Source organism: Helianthus annuus, chromosome 16, assembly GCF_002127325.2.
Source record: "Helianthus annuus cultivar XRQ/B chromosome 16, HanXRQr2.0-SUNRISE, whole genome shotgun sequence".
Lineage (NCBI taxonomy): Eukaryota > Viridiplantae > Streptophyta > Magnoliopsida > Asterales > Asteraceae > Helianthus > Helianthus annuus.
This window is the reverse complement of record NC_035448.2, coordinates 167,088,615-167,109,587: the sequence shown is the minus strand read 5'-3', so window position 1 is coordinate 167,109,587 and position 20,973 is coordinate 167,088,615. Positions and strand designations below refer to the sequence as shown.

At 35.4% G+C, this 20,973-nt stretch overlaps 2 protein-coding genes across 3 annotated transcripts; one reads left to right on the top strand and one right to left on the bottom strand.

The window, feature by feature from the left end:
* The first annotated feature begins 4,413 nt into the window (after positions 1 to 4,413).
* LOC110904693 (vacuolar sorting protein 3) lies at positions 4,414 to 15,727 on the top strand. Of its 2 annotated transcripts, none has more exons than XR_002572716.2 (14): positions 4,414 to 5,741; positions 6,801 to 7,076; positions 7,856 to 8,052; positions 8,138 to 8,279; positions 9,490 to 9,762; positions 9,839 to 9,911; positions 12,028 to 12,076; positions 12,171 to 12,435; positions 13,277 to 13,332; positions 13,988 to 14,060; positions 14,266 to 14,377; positions 14,563 to 14,652; positions 14,829 to 14,999; positions 15,281 to 15,727. XR_002572716.2 is itself a non-coding variant. In XM_022150535.2 (14 exons), the coding sequence occupies exons 1-14, from the start codon at positions 4,623 to 4,625 to the stop codon at positions 15,371 to 15,373; spliced, it is 2,985 nt and encodes a 994-aa protein (XP_022006227.1). In that variant the 5' UTR covers positions 4,417 to 4,622; the 3' UTR covers positions 15,374 to 15,727. The 2 variants fall into 2 exon arrangements, 1 of the variants encoding a protein (XP_022006227.1); XM_022150535.2 differs by having other exon boundaries at positions 4,417 to 5,741; positions 13,988 to 14,056.
* Positions 15,728 to 16,893: 1,166 nt separating this feature from the next.
* On the bottom strand, positions 16,894 to 20,825 carry LOC110907734 (disease resistance protein RPV1). Its single transcript, XM_022152670.2, has 4 exons — positions 20,240 to 20,825; positions 18,972 to 20,121; positions 18,590 to 18,880; positions 16,894 to 18,466 (listed from the first exon to the last, which is right to left on the bottom strand). The coding sequence occupies exons 1-4, from the start codon at positions 20,785 to 20,787 to the stop codon at positions 17,576 to 17,578; spliced, it is 2,880 nt and encodes a 959-aa protein (XP_022008362.1). The 5' UTR covers positions 20,788 to 20,825; the 3' UTR covers positions 16,894 to 17,575.
* Positions 20,826 to 20,973: the final 148 nt, after the last annotated feature.

Here is a 20,973-nt window from a genome sequence, read left to right as displayed (position 1 = left end):
AAACAGACATGAACAATTTTCTTAGCTGTTTACTTGGAATTTTCTATCAGGTTTGTTAGATGCATAATATTTTTAGTAGTATGTTAATCGGTTCATGAATCATGAATTTTTATGAAGTCTCCATTGTTAGTAAGCATATATAGAACACAACTTGACCTTCCCATTTCGTGATCAAAACCTTACAGAACTTCAATCAAGTTTAAAACAAAAGATTAGGAATAAATTCTAAACTTAATGCGGGTCATCTTCTAGAATAATCATTAACATGGAAGCATTAGTGTTTATAGAATTTAACAAATATTTCACAAAAACTAAAAGATTCAAATAATAGAATGATATCAAATTTGAATAAAAGTTTTGAGGATTGTTTATTAAGGTTCATAGTCATACACCCAAAACATATTATCTAAAACCTTAAATCATGTTGATTGCTCACTACTGGTATTGGGTTGTGATGTGTTGTAGCCTTACGCTTATTGTAGAACCTATGAACGTGTTTGTTGTAGGTTTTTGTTATTCGTTGTTACATCACTTACATTGTTTGTGCTAAAAAGTTAGGCCTGCTTAGTAATATTTTTTAGGTTTTTAGTTTCGATATTTACTCTTCTGCATCTGTTTTCCGTCTGTTTGTGATGATGATCACCTTGCGCTATCAGTTCTTGAAATTAGTTAGATTTGCATCGGTTACGCTTTGAACAGTGAATTGCCTATTTCCATACAGAAGATGGTGTTTGTCCCTATTTATGTGTAGATAACAAAGTTTGCAGACTTTGAAAGTAGTTAAATATGCACCAGTTTAGATTTGAACAGTCCATTGCCTATTTCCATATAGAAGATTGTGTTTGTCACTTTTTGTTTGTGCGTGGTAATCTCGTTAGTCTTTAGACGTATAACTTAAAAACTACGCCCCAACTTTGTGATATTTATTTCTTTCATTAATCAAGTTTTTTACATACCATACACTTTTTAATAATTTCTGAAAATGGACATGATATTAGAACTGGTAGTCAATTGTTTGTTTTAGAAGTTTACCTTGCATTTCATTCTTTTAAATTTTTTATAAGAAGAGTTGCCCAATGCTTAAATAACTGCTGATCATTACTGTTTTTTCTTACATTGGAAACAAACTGATGATGGGGCATTCGAGCCCAAGGAAGAGGATCCGATCGACCCAAGACCGACGGGTCAGGTCGGGTCGAGGTACATGGAGATATCGGATGTGCTTGAAGATATCAGATGGGATGTTTTGATTTCAAATTCAAATTTCAAGTCTTTAAATTTAATCTATTTTACAGTACTTATTATTAGTTGGTGTTTATCTTTTTTTTAGTATAGCATTATTTGTGGTTTTGAAAACACCCAAGTATTTTTGCTTTGAAAGTTTATGGGATTCATTGATTTTTTTTAATTAAACTTCTTGCTCTACCACCGGTTATAATTTGGTAAGTTGCATAATCCATTTATCATACACATTGTAGTAGTTGTATGCACAATAGGTATTATGATTGTTGGTTGAATTTAGTGCTTTATATTCATTCCTTTTGTAAATATGGGTTAACGAATTGCTCTGATTGGCCGTGTAAAAAGGGTGTTTAGGGTAGAGATTGCCGTAAACTTTCAGCTGAACTGCTAAATATAGTTGCGAAATTGAGTAATCAAACCAGTAAGTTATACCGATTTGGCACTTTAAAATTTGACTGTTTGAGCTAATTTTTTCAAAGTTATTAATTTGTATTTTTTAAATGGATTTATGGTTGTAGTATTGAGAATCGAACCGCCACAACTGTTGTCAAAATTATTAATTTGTATTTTTAAACGGGTTACATTCAAGGTTGTTAACGTTAGAGCGTAACATGTAAAAACTATAACTTAACTAGGCCACGGACATGGTGAGCCCTTTCGATAAGTGGTATCTAATGTTCCACCGCTTCAACGAAAACATAAACGCCTTTCGTGCAACGCGCGATATCAAAAAACTAGTGATTATAGTTTTTTATGTTTCTTATTATTATGGTAAACTAATTTAGTTGTAAGAGGTTATCAACTATTGGATTTGATCCTTAACAATATTCGTGGATAATAACTACTATATAAAATGGAGTGTGAGGTGTTTTGGAAGGTGGCGTCGGAAGAAACTGCAATTGGATTAAGAAGTATCATTATCATCATACTCAGTAAATCCCATTAATAGCAAAGCTAAGGTAGGGTCTGAGGAGGGTAGATGTAGACAGTCTTACCTCTACCCCGTGAGAATAGAGGGGATGCTTCCAGAGAGACCCCGGCTCAATGGATTAATAAGTAAGAGGATCTATATAACTGTATGAGTTTAGTTAGAGGGGTGAGTGTATCTGTTAGCCTTGACTGTTGGGTTTAGTTACCCGATCCGAATGGATTTTTTTCATTCACATCAATAAGAAAATATATGTGAAAAACAATCTTTACAGTTGCTCCGTTTGTGCCTAAGTGAAATAGTTAGGTTCCAAAAAAGCTAATCTTTTGATGTGGCGAGCCGAAACGAAGAAAATCCTTATGAAGGATGGTTTGCAAGGTAGAAATGTTCAAGTAGATTCGGATGTATGTAGCATGTGTGGAGATAACAAGGAAACGACAACTCATCTATTGTTCTTTTGCTTGTTGAATATGATTGGAGTTAGTAAATGGTCACGGGTTCAACCGATATATGCGTTTGAGGTGCAAGATTTATGCTCATTGTATAAGCATTTAAAATTGGGTAAGCGCAAAGACAAGCTGGTTCACGGGATATTGTTACTGCTTGTTGGTGTATTTGAAAGAAGAGGATGTTATTTTTTCTGACAAGAAGGCAAATGTTGTTAAAGTTTTGGAAGAGATTAAAACTTTAGCGTATCTATGAATTAAAAATAGATCTTCGTTTAACAATCTTTCTTGGAAAGATTGATGTAAGTTTGAATTGTAACTTCGAAGATGTTTGTGTTTTTCTAGCTTCTTGTTAGTTGTTTTAATGAAAGTCATTGTTCTAAAAAAAACTATGATTTTATAATTCATCTGACACCCTCATATATTAAATACATAAATTATCTAAAATTTACATTTTATTTGAATGGCTAAATTATCCCAAATCTAAAACATATATAAAAAAGGTTTAGTTTAAATCATGTATGGATAGTTGACTATAATTAATTGCCATGTAAAATCACCCTCATCAGTTTGGGTTCACAACCAATTATAAAAAAATCGATGGATCAGTTCAAGAATTCAAAAACCTTATTGAACGATTTAGTTTACGGTTTATACTTGTAAACAGTCAAAAAGAAAACTTAACAAATCATAAGATTTTTTCTATGTAACATTATCACGTTTTTCATAGATTTTACCATATTTTATTTTATGACTTTTTAATATTGTGAAAACTTAATGGTGCAAATGAGCCGAGCCGAGCCTGAACTCGACTAGGCTCGAGTTTGAGCTCGTTTAAATTACGAGAGCTCGAGCTCAACTCATATCAAGCTTTGTTTTTAAACCTCAAGCTCGGCTCGTGGGTAGGTTTTTAAGCTCAGATTTGACTTGTTTATTATTTATTAATTCTTATTTTATATACATTTAGTTATTTTACCATAAATTTATAAATAAATTATTATAATTGTTATTATAAATATATATTTAGTATATTAACCAAAAATTATATTAAGAGTAAACTTCCGTTTTGCTCCTTATGGTTTGGTCATTTTAACGGTTTTGCTCCAATAGTTTAAAAATAGCCATTTTCCTCCCCGATCTTTCGAGTTTGTCGCCAGTTTGCTCCCTAATCTTTCGAGTTTGTCGCCAGTTTCCTCCCTGATGGAGTTAGGGCCGGGAGCAAAATGAAGATAAGTTAGAAAAATTAGGGAGGAAAATTTTAAACTATTGAAGCAAAACCGTTAAAATGACCAAACCACATGAATCAAAACGAAAGTTTACTCTTATATTAATACTAGGCTAACGAGTCGGCTCAAACTCAACAAGTGAAACTCGGGTTCAAGCTCGGACTCGAGTTCTTAGTTTTAAACTTTTTTTTGAGCCCGATGCAGCTGGATTCGTTTACCCCTATGAAAACGCAAACCTATTTTAAGCTAAATTTAATCTTGAACGCCCCTGCTTCTGGTTGCAGTTAGGGGGTGTTTGGCCTAGCTTTTATTTTTTGGCTTATGCTTATATTTAAAAGTAGCTTATAGCTTATTTTCTATTATTTGATAAGCTTTTTTTTAAGTGTTTGGATTTGCTTATAGCTTATTTTCTATCATTCTTCAAATAAGCTTAAAAACCATGTTCAAATAAGCTTATTAAAATTAGCTTATATAAGCTAATAAGCATAAGTTTAAAAAGCTAAAACAAACACCAAATGAAGCTTATTTTGTAAAAAAAGCTAAAAAAGCTATAAGCTTTGTTAAAAAAAGCTAGGCCAAACACCCCCTTGCTGTTGTTCTTTTTGTATTTTTTGGGGGCGTATCATAATTTGCAACTGGAGTCAATCATCAATCGTCTTTGATCATAGTCATCACTAATCTGCATCGCATCGATAAACACCACCATCAGTCCATCATCTTCTTCATCTTCCTCCACATCAATGGCGGAAATTTCGAAGCTTTAACCCCAAAGACTCATCCATGGCTAAACCCCACCTCAAATCTCGCACAATCCTTGAACCCTTTGCAGAATTCAACCCATCTTCAGCCTCAATTCGATCTTTAGCTCTGTTTTCCCCCAATTCTTCAGAAACCCTAATTTACATCGGCACTGTTTCTGGTAAACTCCTTTTACTTAATCTTCAACATCCCAGTTCTGATTTTAGTAGTAGTAGTGATAACGGGAATGTTGGTGATGAGGGTAGTCATCAAAATCTTAAATTTGTGAGGCATATTGTGGTTAGTGATTTTGCAGTAGAATCTATACATGTGTTTGGTGAAATTGAGAAAGTTTTGGTGGTGTCAGATGGGTTTATACATTTTGTTGATTTAGAGTTAGTAAAGCCTGTGAAAAAGATTGGTGCTTTGAGAGGTGTTAGTGTGGTTGCTAGGAGGTTAAGGAGTAATGTAGATGCGTCTTTTTCGAAGTTAACTGTGGGAGGTGGAGGTGATCCGATTGGGGGTTCGAGTTTCTTGCAGAGGTTAGGTGGCAGCGGTAGGGTAAACGGTGGTGGCGGAGCGAATGATTTGCCGATTGATGATAACTGTGTTTTCGCTGCGGCTGTTGGGAAGAAACTGATCTTGGTGGGGCTTGTTGGTAGGAGTAGCGAGAGTTACGATAGCGTTGCGGGTTCACTCGTGACTTTGAGAGAAATCCCGTGTGTTGATTTGGTTAAGGATATGGTTTGGATTGACGATTCGATTATCGTGGGTTGTTCGAGTGGTTATTATCTATGTTCATGTGTTACGGGTCAATGTGGGTTAATATTTTCATTTCCTGATACGTCGAGTACACCACGGCTTAAGGTTTTGAAAAAGGATTATAAGATTTTTATGTTGGTTGATAATGTCGGGATTATTGTCAATTCTCACGGGCAACCCGTGGGTGGAAGTTTGGTATTTCAAGGCTCCCCAGACGGTATCGGAGAGATGGGATCTTGCGTGGTTCCTATTCAAAGCGGCAAAATGGAGTTGTATGGTAAGAAATCCGGAAATTGCGTTCAGAAAGTTGTGTTTGGAGGAGAGGGGCGCGGTAATCACGTTATAACCGATGATGAAGATGGAACCGGCAAGGTGGTGGTTGTAGCAACACCAACCAAGGTATGGTTAACTCTATAATCAACCGAAGTTTTGTTGTGGCAGGCATATGTATATTCATGTCTATTTAAGTTGTTAAAAGATTGTTGATAGGATGCACATTTCTCTAATAACCAATAATTAAGCAAACGGCACTGCTTCAATTAGTTTAAGCCACTAAATCAGCTGCCTAGCTGAGTATGTTTTTTACCGATTGGTGACAGTTAAGCAGATTTTAATATTTTTTATACAGGTAGCAAAGATGGGCAGATTGGGTGTCTCGGTTCCGTTAGAACGGGTCGTATTTTAGTACAAGTCAAAACAGGCCATGCCTGTTTTGTTTGACCTGCTGCAAACACTTTTTTGTCCTTTTTTTTGTAAATACATAATGTGTTAAATCATTATGACAAATGCAATATTATTCACAGTCATAATATACATCATGAATAGAACGATTTAGGATATTGTATGCAATAGAAATAGGGTTTTAGGCTACTTTCGACCCGTTTGACTGCCCCCCTTCTGTTTAATCCTTTTGATTATGACCCATTTGAGATAAAACACGACGAATCCACTCATTTTTAAGTAAACGGGTCATAGCTGCTACTTCTAATATGTCTATATGTGTCTCAAAGTTTGTTCATAAAGAGTTTAACCTGAAGGCTGAAGATAGTTTTCCTGTCATATATGACTAACTGCATCATTAGAACAATAAAATTAGTCATTCAAAAAATTAGAAATTTAATTATATGAAAATAATAAGGTATCAGCATTTTAATGCTCATATGTTCACATAGGGGCTCACTCGGTTCAAAACCAAATTTAAAGTAGAGAACCACGAGAGTCGCATTAACACTTGTATGTAGTGCTGGCCAGATATTGTGTCAATAACATAACCGTCTTATGTGTCACCGTTAAATCAGCAAGTACATTTGTTTATGCAGTTCTTCCGAGCTTTGGGCAATGGGTTCCCCATATTATACTATTATAGTGATGATTTGACCAATTTCTTGCTCCTTTGACTTCTACTTTTGACTTTCCATGTATTTTGTTTTGTATAACGCTCATTTTGTAATTCTATAGGTTATTTGCTACTTAAAAGTACCTTCTGAAGAACAAATCAAAGATCTATTAAAAAAGAAGGATTTCAAGGAGGCCGTTTCGTTAGCCGAGGAGCTTTACGATGATGGTGAAATTACAAAAGAAACCCTCTCACTAGTTCACGCTCAAGTGGGATTCTTGTTAATGTTTGACTTGCATTTCGAGGAAGCAGTCAACCATTTTCTACTATCTGAAACAATGCAGCCTTCTGAAATATTTCCGTTCATCATGCCCGATCCAAATCGCTGGTCTTTACTGGTATACTTACATATAATCTCGTTCGTCATCTATTAGTTGATTTTAGGGCCAATCGCACATAAAAATTACTGACTTTGGTCTGATTTTTTTTTGGTAACTAACTTACGTTAGGCCAGAAAAACCATCAAAGTTCCATATCTTTTGATTCAAAGAAATTACCTAAGAGGCAAAGATGCCTTTCAAGCACCATGTCAGGAAAAAGTCAACGTCGTGTCATTATTTTGACCCGTTAGGATCAGATTACCTTAAATCTACAGTTTTGATGGTTTTCTCTGTCCTGAAAGAGTAAAATGCCATTTTCGTCTCTGAGGTTTGGCCAGTTTTGCGACTTTCGTCCAAAGGTTTGTTTTTCTGCTTCTGGATTCAAAAGGTTTAAAATCTTGCCATTTTCATCCGGCTTGTTAACTCCATCCATTTTTCTCTGTTAATTCAGGGGCATTTCCGTCTTTTTTGTTAACTTAAAGGGGATTCGGTTAGGGGTATTTTAAATGCTTGTACCTAAAGTGAAAAAGACCGAATTGCCCTTTAAGTTAACAAAAAAGACGGAAATACCCCTGACTCAACAGAGAAAAATGGACGGAGTTAACGAGCCGGATGAAAATGACAAGATTTCCAACCTTTTGAATCTAGATGCGGAAAAACAAACCTTTGGACGAAAGGCGCAAAACTGACTAAACCTCAGGGACGAAAATGGCATTTTACTCGTCCTGGAAAGTTTTGCTAACTTCGTATGCAATTAGCTGTTATTGTTGTTATTTTGATAAGAAACTGTTTCTTAGGTACCGAAGAACCGTTACTGGGGGTTACACCCTCCACCTGCCCCACTAGAGAGCGTTATCGACAACGGATTAATAGCAATTCAAAGAGCAATCTTTCTTAAAAAAGCCGGTTTGGAGACTGCGGTGGATGATGAGTTTCTTTTAAATACGCCAAATAGAGACGACTTATTAGACTCTGCGATAAAAAACTTAATCAGGTTAATATGCTTTTTTACCACGTTGGTTCTTATTGGAAGTTTATCTTTTTCGGTTTATCCAATGTTTTTATAACAAATTTTGTAGGTATTTAAAAGTTTCGCGTGAGAAAGATCTTACATCATCTGTGAGGGAGGGAGTCGACACGCTATTAATGTATCTGTATAGAGCTTTGAGTTTTGTTGATGAAATGGAGAGTCTTGCATCGTCTGAAAACTGGTGTATAGTGGTATGAGTGGTTTTACTTTTTCCTTTTCTCATTCTTTTTTATTATTTTTTAAATATGATCACTATAATTTTTTGACGTTTGAACTAGAGGTGTCAGTTTTGATAATATACTTATGAATAAATGGTTGGGTCGATTTGGGTGTGTTTTTATCTCAAATGGGTCAAAATGGGTCTGGTGGGTCAAGTGGGTTGAAAATAGGGGTGCAAACGAGCGGAGTGAGATCGGCTCGAGAAAAAGATCGAAATGAGCCGAGCCTTGTCGAGCCCGAGCCGAGCTTGAGCATAAAGCTCGTTTATTTATCGAGCCTGAGCTCGAGCCTGGCATGTGAAACTTGTCAGGCTAAGTAGTTAATGCGGTAAAATATCGGATATCGGTCAAGGACCGATATTTGAGATATCGGTTATCGCGGTGGGATATCGGTAATTTTAATATCATGCTAAATTTATATATATAGCAATTTAACACTAACAATTGTAATAAGTAAGAACTGACTAAGACTTAAAACACTAACATTTAACAGTAACAACTAACAATCAAGACTTAAAACACTAATAGTAGGAATAAGAAGAAAAATGAACGGTAGAAATAAGAAGAATGGTACTGATATCGGGGAAATCGGTGATTTATCGATCAAATATCGGTCCTATATCGGTCAAATATCAGACAATATCGATCATATTATCGGTACTGATATTCTAACCAATATTTTGTACCGCTATCTCGGCAGGGGACCGATAACAGATATATCACTGATATATCGGTTGATATATCGGGATATTAACTACATAGTCGTTAGGCTCGCCGAGCCTTGGTGTAATATTAGTTTTGATTCATATTTAATAACATTGCCCCTTATTTAATGTTGTTTAGTAAACGAGCCGAACCCAGCTTATTTAAACTTGTTTACGAGGCGAGCCCGAGTCTAAAAATAAGCTTGTTTAGTAAACGAGCCCGAGCTTCACTTATCGAGCTTGCGAGCCTAAACGAGTCTATTTTGAATACTATTTTTATTAATAAGTTGATTAATAGATAATAAACGAGCTGAGCCCGAGCTCGAGCACTCGAGCTCGGGCTCGGCTCGTTTGCACCCCTAGTTGAAAGTCACCTAAAGTCTATTTTAGATGCATACTATTTCCTCAATTCTTTTATTCAAAGATATGGATTAATATTATATAAATATAGGAGAAATAAATATTTGAGTATTACGCAGGAGGAGTTGGAAACGCTACTGAATGATTCAGGGCATTTAAGGACACTTGCTTTTCTCTGTGAAAGCAAAGGAATGAGCTCCAAGGCTCTTGTCATTTGGCGAATATTGGCAAGAAACTATTCATCTGGCTACTGGATGGACCCCGCAAAAACAGTTGAAAAAGACGATTTAGGTCTAAATATTCTTTCTGGCAAAGAAAATGCAGCAACTGAAGCTACAAGGATTCTTGAGGAATTATCTGATCAAGATCTCATACTACAACATCTTGGATGGGTATGGCTGTTTATTATTTTTATCAGACGTTTACTATTTATTTTTATCTCATGGAAAACGGCTCTTTTTCAATTAGATTGCAGATATCAACAATATGCTTGCCGTTCGAGTATTGACGTCTGAAAAAAGGAGTCAACAACTTCCTCCAGGTAAGGGTAGATATTTCATGTCTTTAGATGTGGAAATTTTGAACGGGTTGAATGGTTGATTTGGTTTACCGGTTTACGTTTTATCTTCATGGAACACATCAAAGGGGCCGGAAGTCGCCCAACAATATTTTTTAATGCTTAGAACCTTATAAATTGTTTTAGTTATATTAGATTATTATTGTAAGAGTTAACTGCTATTTTCGTCCCTGTGGTTTGTTCAATTATACCAGTCCAGGCCAAATTTCAAATTTGTACCATTTCTATCCCTAACATCTTGAAACATGCCAATTCCATCCAAAAAACGAATGTCTGTTAAAACCTGCTGTTAAAAAGAGGAAAATGACGTTTTTACCCTTCATGGCATGTTTTAATAGACGTCAGTTTTTGGACGGAACTGGCATGTTTCAAGAATGTTAGGGACGGAAATAATACAAATTTGAAATTTGGCCTGGACTAGCATAATTGAACAAACCACAGGGACGAAAATGGCAGTTACATGCTTTCTGTAATCATATGCATTTATCATCATTTATAATGAGTGGGCAAAATTATTTGTGGGTCATCCAGACCCATTTTTCCACTTGCTATAAAATTACTTCTTATGAGCCGAACTCATTTTGACCCATTACCCAACCCGTCTGATCCGCCCCTTTTGCCACCTCTATTTTCGGTTTCTCATTGCAAACATGAATTTAATCACTTACGCAAAGGCCATAAGAATACGGTAGTTTGCAATAATGAGTATCTTTAGACAGATTATGCATATTAATTGACATAAAATAGAGAGAACAATGCCCGGATAGTCCCTGTGCTTTTGTGAAATTTCACCTATAGTCCCCATCTTTCTAAAATTATAGCTATAGTCGCCAACTTTTGAGCACTCGTTTCCTAGATAGTCCCTAACATGGATGAGGGTTAGTTTTTCCAGTTAGGTGGGTATGAAATGACTAAACTACCCTTATCATTAAAAAACTAATTAAAAATACATTAATTAATAAAGAAGGGACTCACCTACTGATTAAATATATTTTATTAACCCAATCAACACCAACTTCATCTTCAACCTCCACCCACCACCATCACCTCCACCGTCTGAGTTCGTTTAACGGAGAATTGTTTATAGAACCGTTGTTCATTGTCGGTTTCGTTAGTTTGTAACTTATCGGAGTATAACATCGCCGGAGCAGGTTTATGGTCCCCGGAGCTGTTAACTCTCGACTGTGTTTTTTTTAGGCAGAGGCAATTTTATTCATTCACACCCAAAATTTGTTCAATACAAAAACTAGCCAGTGGCTAGCCTGCATCAAATGCAGCAAACCCATTATTTACAAACCAAACCCGAAGGAAACTAACATATTAAAACCAAACTAACCCCCTGCCATATTAAATCGACACCATTAGTTGTCAATAGCGGCTATAGCGATCGCTATAGCGTGCTATGTAGCGAATCGCGTTTACCGGACTCTTTGACGGTGGTTGAATGTTAATGGTCGTCAGAGAAAAATATGGGAAAAGGGTGGGGTAGGCCACATGTATTTTTAGTGTTCTTAATGTTTTATTTATTGATTAGTTTTTTTTAATTTTTAATATAAAGGGTATTTTTGTCATTTCATACTCACTTGACTGAGAAAACTAACCCCCAACCACGTTAAGGACTATCCGAGTAACAAGTGTGCAAAAGTTGGGGACTATAGTTGTAATTTTAGAAAGATGGGGACTATAGGTGAAATTTCATCAAAGCACAGGGACTATTCGGCCATTTTTCTCTAAAATAGAACTATTTCGAATCGTAGTATTTCTTTTTAAAGTTTTAACATTTTTATTTTTGTAGAGCACAGGGACTATCCGGGCATTTTTCTCTTGAATAGAACTATTTCGAATCGTAGTATTTCTGTTTTAAAGTTTTAACATTTTTTTTTTGTAGATGAAGTAATTGCTGCAATTGATCCATTTCTCTTGAATAGAACTATTTCGAATCGTAGTATTTCTGTTTTAAAGTTTTAACATTTTTTTTTTGTAGATGAAGTAATTGCTGCAATTGATCCATTTCTCTTGAATAGAACTATTTCGAATCGTAGTATTTCTGTTTTAAAGTTTTAACATTTTTTTTTTGTAGATGAAGTAATTGCTGCAATTGATCCAAAGAAAACCGAAATTATTCAGAGGTAAATCCGGAAATTCTAGCTCATTGTCTGATTTATAATTATAATTTATTCATGCATATGTTCATTTTCGTAACGTTTACTTACACCTTTGCAGATATCTTCAATGGTTGATTGAAGATCAAGGCTCTGATGAACCTCAGTTCCATACCTCATATGCTCTGTTACTCACCAAATCAGCACTTGAAACTTACGGAACAGAAAGTCAGTCGGAGCAGATTAACGGGCCAGAGCCCGGAAATCATTCAATATTTCAAAGTCCCGTGAGAGAGAGATTACAAGTCTTCTTGCAGTCTTCAGACTTGTATGATCGTGAAGAGGTCCTTGATTTGATAGAAGAATCAGAGTTATGGTTGGAAAAGGTCTGTTATAACGGGTCACATTGGGTTGAAATGAAAATGGGCCGGGTTGGGTTGACTTTAGACACATAAGCTATTTTTTTTCCATTTTACCAATTTGACTGATTAGTGATATAAAACATAACCCAAATCGACTCATTCATAAGTAAATGGGTCGAAATTGACACAATAGTTGGGGGTTACATGAAACCATAGTTGTTGATAGCGAATAGCGACAAGGCATGGCTAGGCTACGTAGCGAATAGCGACAGCTATTTTATAAATAGCGATTACACTAGAAAAAGAATTTTGAAAATTTTTATATGTATATTACATCAAAATACCCTTGTATATATGCTATTTTACATGTATATTTAACAAAAACCTATAAATCTAGCTATTTTATAGCTATAACCCTTTATAACATTAAAAAAAATAATAATAACTGTCGCTAAATTCGATAGTCGTTGCTATGAACCAAATAGCGACAGTACGCCGCATCGCTATAAATCGCGCTATAGCGACCGCTATGGTCGCAATTAACAACTATGCATGAAACTTGCAACATTTGTCTGCACCCATAGTTTAAGATAAATGTTTGGCTATAACTATTACCAAATATCTTGAATGCCCTTCAAAAGTGTCGATATCTGTTTCTTTTAACCAAATGTCCAAATATCTTAAGTACCCTTACGAAGTGACTGACAGGAATCATTATACCAAAGTAAGTTGTGCTCGATGATCATGGCAATAGGCAAATATGTAATTTTAGATTAAAATATTACCTAAAATAGGAAATGTTGTTTTATTGGTTGAATATTATGGACTTTGTATTGAAAATCTGCTTTATTGGTCTTTTTTGCAGGCTATTCTTTATAGAAAACTTGGACAAGAAACATTAGTGCTCCAAATCTTGGCCGTGTAAGTTTACTATTTCAAAATAGGCAGTTAAAAATATATGAACTCCTTTGAGCTATAAGACTACAAGTTATTGCGAGAACAAAACTAACCATTCGTTTTTCAATCTTAATTTTTTTTTTTTAAAAAGAAAATGTTCTTAGATGTAATGGTTAATGTTTCTCGCTCTCTCCTAAAAAACGAAAAAAAAAAAAAGAAAAGAAAATATGAACATGAACAAATTTGTTTGATTGTTCGTATATGTATATAACCTGCACATGTGTATGTAGACACAATTTTAAAAATATGAACCATTGATCAAACAATTAAACGATTTAGATTTGTTCTTTTTGATCTTGCAATAATATAGTGTTTTATAATGATCCTCGCCCTATATATGTATGTGTGTGAAGAATGTTATAAAGGTTGCAGTGGGAAAATGGAAAATATTATTATAATAATCCTAATTATCTTACTAAATGCATTTACAAAATACTGACCTTAATTGAATCTGAATCTGATTGTAATACGTTGATTTACTTCAAACTGAAATTACGACCAAACATTAAAATAGGCGTCCGATTATTCTTATAGGCTTAAACTTTATCATTTTAAATACAATATCTTTCCATATTTTTTTTTTCTAAAGTTCACAATTTATGTAATGTAATTTGTTCAGGAAACTAGAGGATAGTGATGCTGCTGAACACTATTGTGCTGAAATTGGTAGACCAGATGCCTATATGCAGTTGGTTCTCTCTCTCTCTCTCTCTCTCTCTCTCTCTCTCTCATTCTCTCCCCCCCTCATTCTCTCTGTCTCTCTCTCTCTCTCTCATTCTCTCTCCCCCTCATTCTCTCTGTCTCTGTCTCTGTCTCTCTCTCTCTCTCACACACACACACACTCTTCCCAGAAATGAGTTGGATAACTTGTATATTTATATGGATTTATATTTTCAGGTTGCTTGATATTTATCTAAACCCCGCAGATGGCAAGACGCCCATGTTTAAAGCTGCTGTTCGGCTTCTTCATAATCATGGAGAATCACTTGATCCTCTCCAAGTTCTTGAGGTTTCAACTCTCGTATTTCCTTGATGTTCCAATCCCGACAAAACACAATTTCTATTAAACTTTGTCACACATTGTTTAAACTTAATATGCAAACACAAAATTTCACCAAATAACGCAATAATGGCCTCCAATTAGTAAATAGCCACGAAGCTATTCATTCTAAAGCTTTTAGATTTTATTTGCAGAGATTATCCCCGAACATGCCTTTACATCTTGCTTCTGATACGATATTAAGAATGCTAAGAGCTCGGCTTCATCATCATTATCAAGGACAGGCATGTTCTTCATATGATTTCCTCACATGTTTTATAAAGCCTTCAAGCTATTTATGTTTAGAATCGAAATTACTACATGTTGCTCGGAATCACCTGTTCTTGTTAAAGAGGGTGCCTTTTTTTGGGAATTTTCAGAAAAAAAAAAACAATAAATTTGAAAGTTGTCAACTTTGTAGGTGGTTCATAATTTATCTCGGGCTGTTAACCTTGATGCAAAATTAGCAAGATTAGAGGAAAGGTCTCGACTTGTACAAATTAATGATGAGAGTCTATGTGATTCTTGTCACGCGAGACTTGGAACAAAATTATTTGCAATGTATCCTGATGACACCATAGTTTGCTACAAGGTACGTCTTATATAGTTTTTGGTTTTCTTTTGTTATTTTTGTGGCGTTCATCAATAAGAAAACATATAATGATGTAGTCAAATTTTGGCCTCGTTGGCCCAAACTAATTTTTTAGAGTTAAAAGAGAACATGTACATGTTCATCAAAATCTGAGCGACAAGTTTAGCCTATTGATATGTTCTTGATGGCAAAATTGATCTCGATAACATTGTTTGGTTGCAAATAAAGGCATTTGCAAGGATTGGTGAAGAAGTTCACATCTTTAATTTATTACGTTTCAGTGTTTCCGACGCCAAGGGGAGTCTACATCTGTAACAGGTCGCGACTTTACTAACGACCCTCTATTCAAACCCGGCTGGCTAGTTACAGAGTGATTGCAAATATCCACCATTTTCCAGGGGTATTTGGTTTTTTGAAGCTGAAAACCATGTCGGAATAGTAAAAGATCTGTTGGATTATTAATACCATTGTCATGGTTTTGGATGAGAGTCAACACTGGTCAAAGCAGTATATACTTGAGACGGTTAAACCCATATGAAGGCGCGCGGGATGGTTAAAAATGTGTGGTGAAATGTTACACAGTAGACATGTCTAGTTTTACACTGATGTAAGACCCTAGCTTTTTGTATCATGTCATTCAAGAGGTGTAAAGTATTCGAATGGTTGTGTTGTATTTTTTGAGTTAATTTGATGATGAGTTGAGATGATTAAACGGCCGTATAATGAAATATGAACATTGAGTAGGTATTTATGATTAATCAAAACATTTAGGTACTAGTAATAGTGAAAAATGCATATGATTTCTTGTATTGACATAAACATAATATAACTTTTTGCAATTGTGGTTTAGTCTAATATCTGTTCAGCTGAGTTTTGGGTAGAACTAAAACTTCCACTGAATATAATGTTGTAGCTTAGATTGAATAATAATTTTATGTATATAAGGAGGTGATTCCGATTTCATTAGTCCCTTGAGATTTTAGGGAGTATATGTAGACGCTTTGAAAACACATAAATCCGGTTTAATTTCAGGTTTACATGTTCATGTATTGACAGTTGACCTTTGGTCAAACTATGATATCAGAGCTCAGATGTAGAAACAGTCAATGCATCCTTCATATTTTCGAGCAACTTAACAGCAATACATCACCAGTTTATCAGATCAATCCATAGATCAGATTGGCATCATCTACGAGCAGTTGATCAGTGATCCGTCAAGCAAAATCAGATCGGAATACACCAGATGCACAAGTAACATGTTACACTTTCAGATCTGATATCAAATGTACTAATTGCAATATGTGGACTCTCAAAGTCAAAATTCTGTTTATTATTAATTAATGTTTACACCAGCTTTATTTGTATTCATAACATGTTTCATTTTCTCGTGTAGTTATTTATTTGCAATCAAATCATTTTCAGGTGTCAAACACAAAGTAAGATAAGGGCATAAGGCATAGTAATGGAGAGGATCTGATTATCAAAGAATTACATCAATATCTGCATGAACAAATCACATTTTCTAGTAAAGAACAAAAGGTTGACTTGGAGGTCAGATGCATTGATTTCCAAACATGGATTTATGTATATTTTGAGAAATAACAGACCACCACATAAACGTCTATAACAAAGAGTATATGCATACACCCGCAAGGTGTCAAATTTGCAAGAAAATAGACATAAGTCACAGAGTTAAATGTAATACCTTTTGCCAGTAGCGACATTAGGGTGAATCCAGTTAGGCCTTTACATGAATCATGTTATAAAACATAGAAATTCAGTGCTAGAATTCATTTTGGAATCACATTTAGTAATTTCATAATTGCTACAATGAAAGAACAAGAATATTCTTGACTTATAAGGCCACATCTAAACTAATAAAACAACATAATAATTAGGAAGTCAGGGGTCCAATGGTTCATCTAATTAATATAATTTCCCACTGACTTGGTATACATAAAGATGAAACCCTGAAAATCGCGCCCAAATGGAGCAAAATTATCTCAAAAACAACACAGCTACAATCAAATTACACTATTTACATTCTCAAAAACAATCAGAATCAAGAATTGAGATATTGGTGTAATCAGTGAAGAAACATACCTGTTAATTGGGAAGGAAGTTGATGAAGCGGATGGGATTGTTGTCGAAAACAATGGGAAATTAGGTTTTGTGGGTAAAATTGGATTGCTGACATTTTTGTTTATCAATATGTAAATCTTCGCTCATCAATTGCCCAAGGGCCTCCTACATTTCTTCTAAGCTCCCTCACTGTGTGTAAACCTCATCACAACAATTTATCGCGTTTGTAGATTTTCAAACCTTTCACTGAATAAATGCTCTGTGAAAGGTGAGTTATGCCAGTTTAACATCTAAGAATTGTAAACATTTTAAGTTTCCTAGTTCGTCTGGCAGTTTTTCAAGCCCCCAACATCCTCCAAGCTTCAACTCTTTGAGACATTTCAACTTATAAATGCTGTTGGGAATTTCTCTTAACTCATAGCAATACTGTAGATTTAATTCCTCCAAAGATTCTAATTGGCCAACATCATCAGGTGCTGTTTTAACCTCAACCATTAATTTTCGGGTTTGTAGATTGTCAAATCTTTCACTGAATAAATGCTCTGTGGAAGGTGAGTTATGCCAGTATCCCTAACATCTAAGAATTGTAAACATTTTAAATTTCCTAGTTCTTCTGGCAGTTTTTCAAGCCTCGAACAACTTCTAAGATCCAACTTTTTGAGACCTTTCAACTTACAAATGCTGTTGGGAATTTCTCTTAAATTAGAGCAACCATCTAGGTCTAATTTCTCCAAAGATTCTAATTGGCCAACATCCTTAGGTAACTTCTTAAGAAGCTGACAATGGTAAAAAATTAGGGTTTTGAGATGTTTCAACATACAAATGCTACCAGGGAGATGTTTAACTTTTGTACCACTACACTTAAGGTATTCTAAACATTCCAGTTGGCCAAGGTCCTCTGGCAATTCCTCTATGTCACTATAAGAAAGGTTAAGAGTTGTCAAATGTTGTAAACTACAAATGCTTCCTGGAATACTCTTGAGTTTACTGCACCACACGATATGTAGAGAGACAAGCTTATGAAGATTTCCAATTGATGAGGGTACTTCTTTTATATCTTCATTAAATGAAAGTTTCAGCTCTAGCAAACTATTGCTGGAGTGCCCTGTGAATATATAATCAGGGAGTTCCCTCAAATCTAACCAACTTAGATCAAGAACTTCAAGAGATTCAAACTGCTCGATAAAAGATATAGATTTCAACCCCTGGCAATGACATAGGTTTAAATAGACAAGGGTTTTTAGACATCCGCCGTGCACGTCAAGTGCTACCAATTTCTTACACCTTTCAAGATTTAACCTCTCAAGATTGGGTGTCAGCCCAAGGTCAAGACTCCTTAACTCTTCTGAATAACTCAAATCAAGGAATTTGAGCCTTTTCATAATCTATTATAAGATGAAAAATAAACAAAAAAAAAGTAAATATATGTTAGTCACGATAAAAGCTAATAGATAAATAGACATATATATACATTAGAAAATAAAAGAACAACCAATCAACCACATTACCTTTCCCTCTTCCCAAAGTTTGATTTTGCTGAAAGGCATTTCAAGTGCAACAAGATTATTTGCTTCAAATGTTTTGGGAAAACACCGATGATGGTACCCGTACCAATATAGATATCGTAACGAATTTGGAAAGTATCCGCGAGCTTCATTAATCTTCACACAGTCATCAGAAATATTATTGACCTTACGCTTGTGCACAATAAGGCATTCAAGTTTCTTCATGTTTCGAAGACTTTCCAAAACAATTCCAGGAGTGATTTTAAGTTTTATACATCTTGTTGCTTCAGTACCCTGTAATTCAAGAGAGCAGCCACTAGTTTGTCATAACTAATGAAAATTATGTGATCTTGATTTCCATCTTACAAGTAGAATGGATTCTTACCAAGTCATTTGCCAAGACATATTCAATTTCCTCCTGAACCCATAGCCGGCTATGTTTAGTGGGATCATTTCGATGCTCACGGCGTACAATATTCTTGCCCATTTCTTCAATATGGTCATGCATGTGTATTAGGTTCCATTCCTTGTCAACTGTTATGAGACATTTTTGGTGAAGAACTCTTAAACCATTTCTAGCTTTAAATCCACGGCTTTCAAGCATTCTTATTACCTTGTTACTCACTAGCAGATTCATTTGCTGCAGCCTCAGTGGCGCCCAACTCAATCGAAGATGTCTATAGAAGCATGCCACATCTAAGAATATTTTCTTGTAATCATCCTCTAGGTTTTCATAGCTTAGTTCCAATTTTGTAAGAGTTTCCTGTAAGGGAATTGTTTTGAGTCTTGCTAGTGCTTCGATCCACTCAGGCTTGCTTTTACCACAGAGAAAGGAACCCAAAACTTTGATTGTTAGGGGAAGGCCAGCAGCATAATGTATAACTTCGAGTGATTGTTTATCGTACTCTTCAGTTGGAATATCTTCTCGAAAAGCATGCCTACGGAAGAGGCGAATTGCTTCCTCATTCAACAACAGATTGACATCATGGATGTATTTCACTCCATGTGCTATGAGCACATGCTCGTCTCTAGTTGTAATTATAATTCTACTTCCCAACTTGAACCAATTATGATTACCAACTAATCTCTCAAGTTGGTCTCTGTGATCCACATCATCGAGAACAATAAGAACTTTCTTACCACACAACATCGTTTTCATTAAGTTTGTCCCCTCATGAACACTACTAATGGTAATGCTTTTGTCCCCTAATACATCTCTAAGGACTTGTTCTTGCAACTTCTTCAAACCCAACAAAGGAGCTTTCGAATGTTCCCTCACATCCTCAACAAAGCTTTTAGCTTCGAAATTAATGGATATTTTATCAAAAATAGCTCGCGCCAAAGTTGTCTTCCCAGCACCTCCCATGCCCTTGATCCCTACCATACGAACATCATTCGAACCACTCTCTAAATAAGGATCGAGAGCTTTCATCCTCTGTTCCATGCCTACTAAGTTCTCATCAACACCCATATTAACGGATCGCAACTCGAGTGAAACCCTCTCAACAATTAATTTGATTACTTTTGCTTCATGTCTGTGGATCAAAGAAGAATATACAAACAGTTAGCTTTCATGTCCATTTCATACAAACATATTACGCTTGCTACAATTAAAGAAAGAAAACAGAAGAATATGAGAGAGATGATATATACCCATCAGCGGTGTTCTTCAACTCCCATCCGGACAAATTGGCTGCATCTTTCAAAGCCTTTCTCCATTTTCCCAACTTTTCATTGGTATGTCTCGCAAGTGCGTGTTCAAAAACTTTCTTGAGAAGGGGTGTCAAGACGACCACCTTATTCGTATGTTTGGCAAATGCTTCTCCAACCGACCCGCTTTGTTTGCGGACTTCTGTTGGTTCTACATCATAGAACACAGGGAAAGCAGTTTGATCGGTTGTCTTCTGGCACTTCATAATCTTTACGAGCTCATCCAAACACCAAGATGAAGATGCGTACTTCTTAGAGAAAACAATAATGCAGAACCTGGAGTCTTCAATAGACTTCAAGAGCGCGTCTTTGATCTCTTTACCTTTTTGGAGTCTCTCGTCGTCTTTGAAAGTGCGAATACCGTACCCCTGAAGAGCATTGTTTAGATGATCGACGAAGCTTCTACGGGTGTCTTCACCGCTGAAGCTTAAGAATACATCATACTGATACTTCTTGTTATGATCGCTTGAAGTTGCAGAAGAAGAAGCCATTGGCAGATCTTACAAAGATGAATCTTTTTAGCAAAATTTTCACCAAACGGTCGCAATGAAAGTTGGGATATGATGAAACAAATTATTGAAAGGGGGTATTATTATAAATCAATATAACGACGACTTTCGAAACCTTTACCTTATAATAAATATATCGATTTAAATATTCTTGTATTTGGTATGTTA

Coding starts and splice junctions, on each gene's coding strand:
- LOC110904693 (XM_022150535.2), top strand. CDS start 4,623: ATGGCTAAACCCCACCTCAAATCTCGCACAATCCTTGAACCCTTTGCA. Junction 13,333..13,987: donor GTGCTCCAAATCTTGGCCGT/GTAAGTTTACTA, acceptor TAATTTGTTCAG/GAAACTAGAGGATAGTGATG. Junction 14,378..14,562: donor ATCCTCTCCAAGTTCTTGAG/GTTTCAACTCTC, acceptor TTTTATTTGCAG/AGATTATCCCCGAACATGCC.
- LOC110907734 (XM_022152670.2), bottom strand. CDS start 20,787: ATGGCTTCTTCTTCTGCAACTTCAAGCGATCATAACAAGAAGTATCAG. Junction 18,881..18,971: donor ATGTCTTGGCAAATGACTTG/GTAAGAATCCAT, acceptor CTTGAATTACAG/GGTACTGAAGCAACAAGATG. Junction 18,467..18,589: donor AACTTTGGGAAGAGGGAAAG/GTAATGTGGTTG, acceptor ATCTTATAATAG/ATTATGAAAAGGCTCAAATT.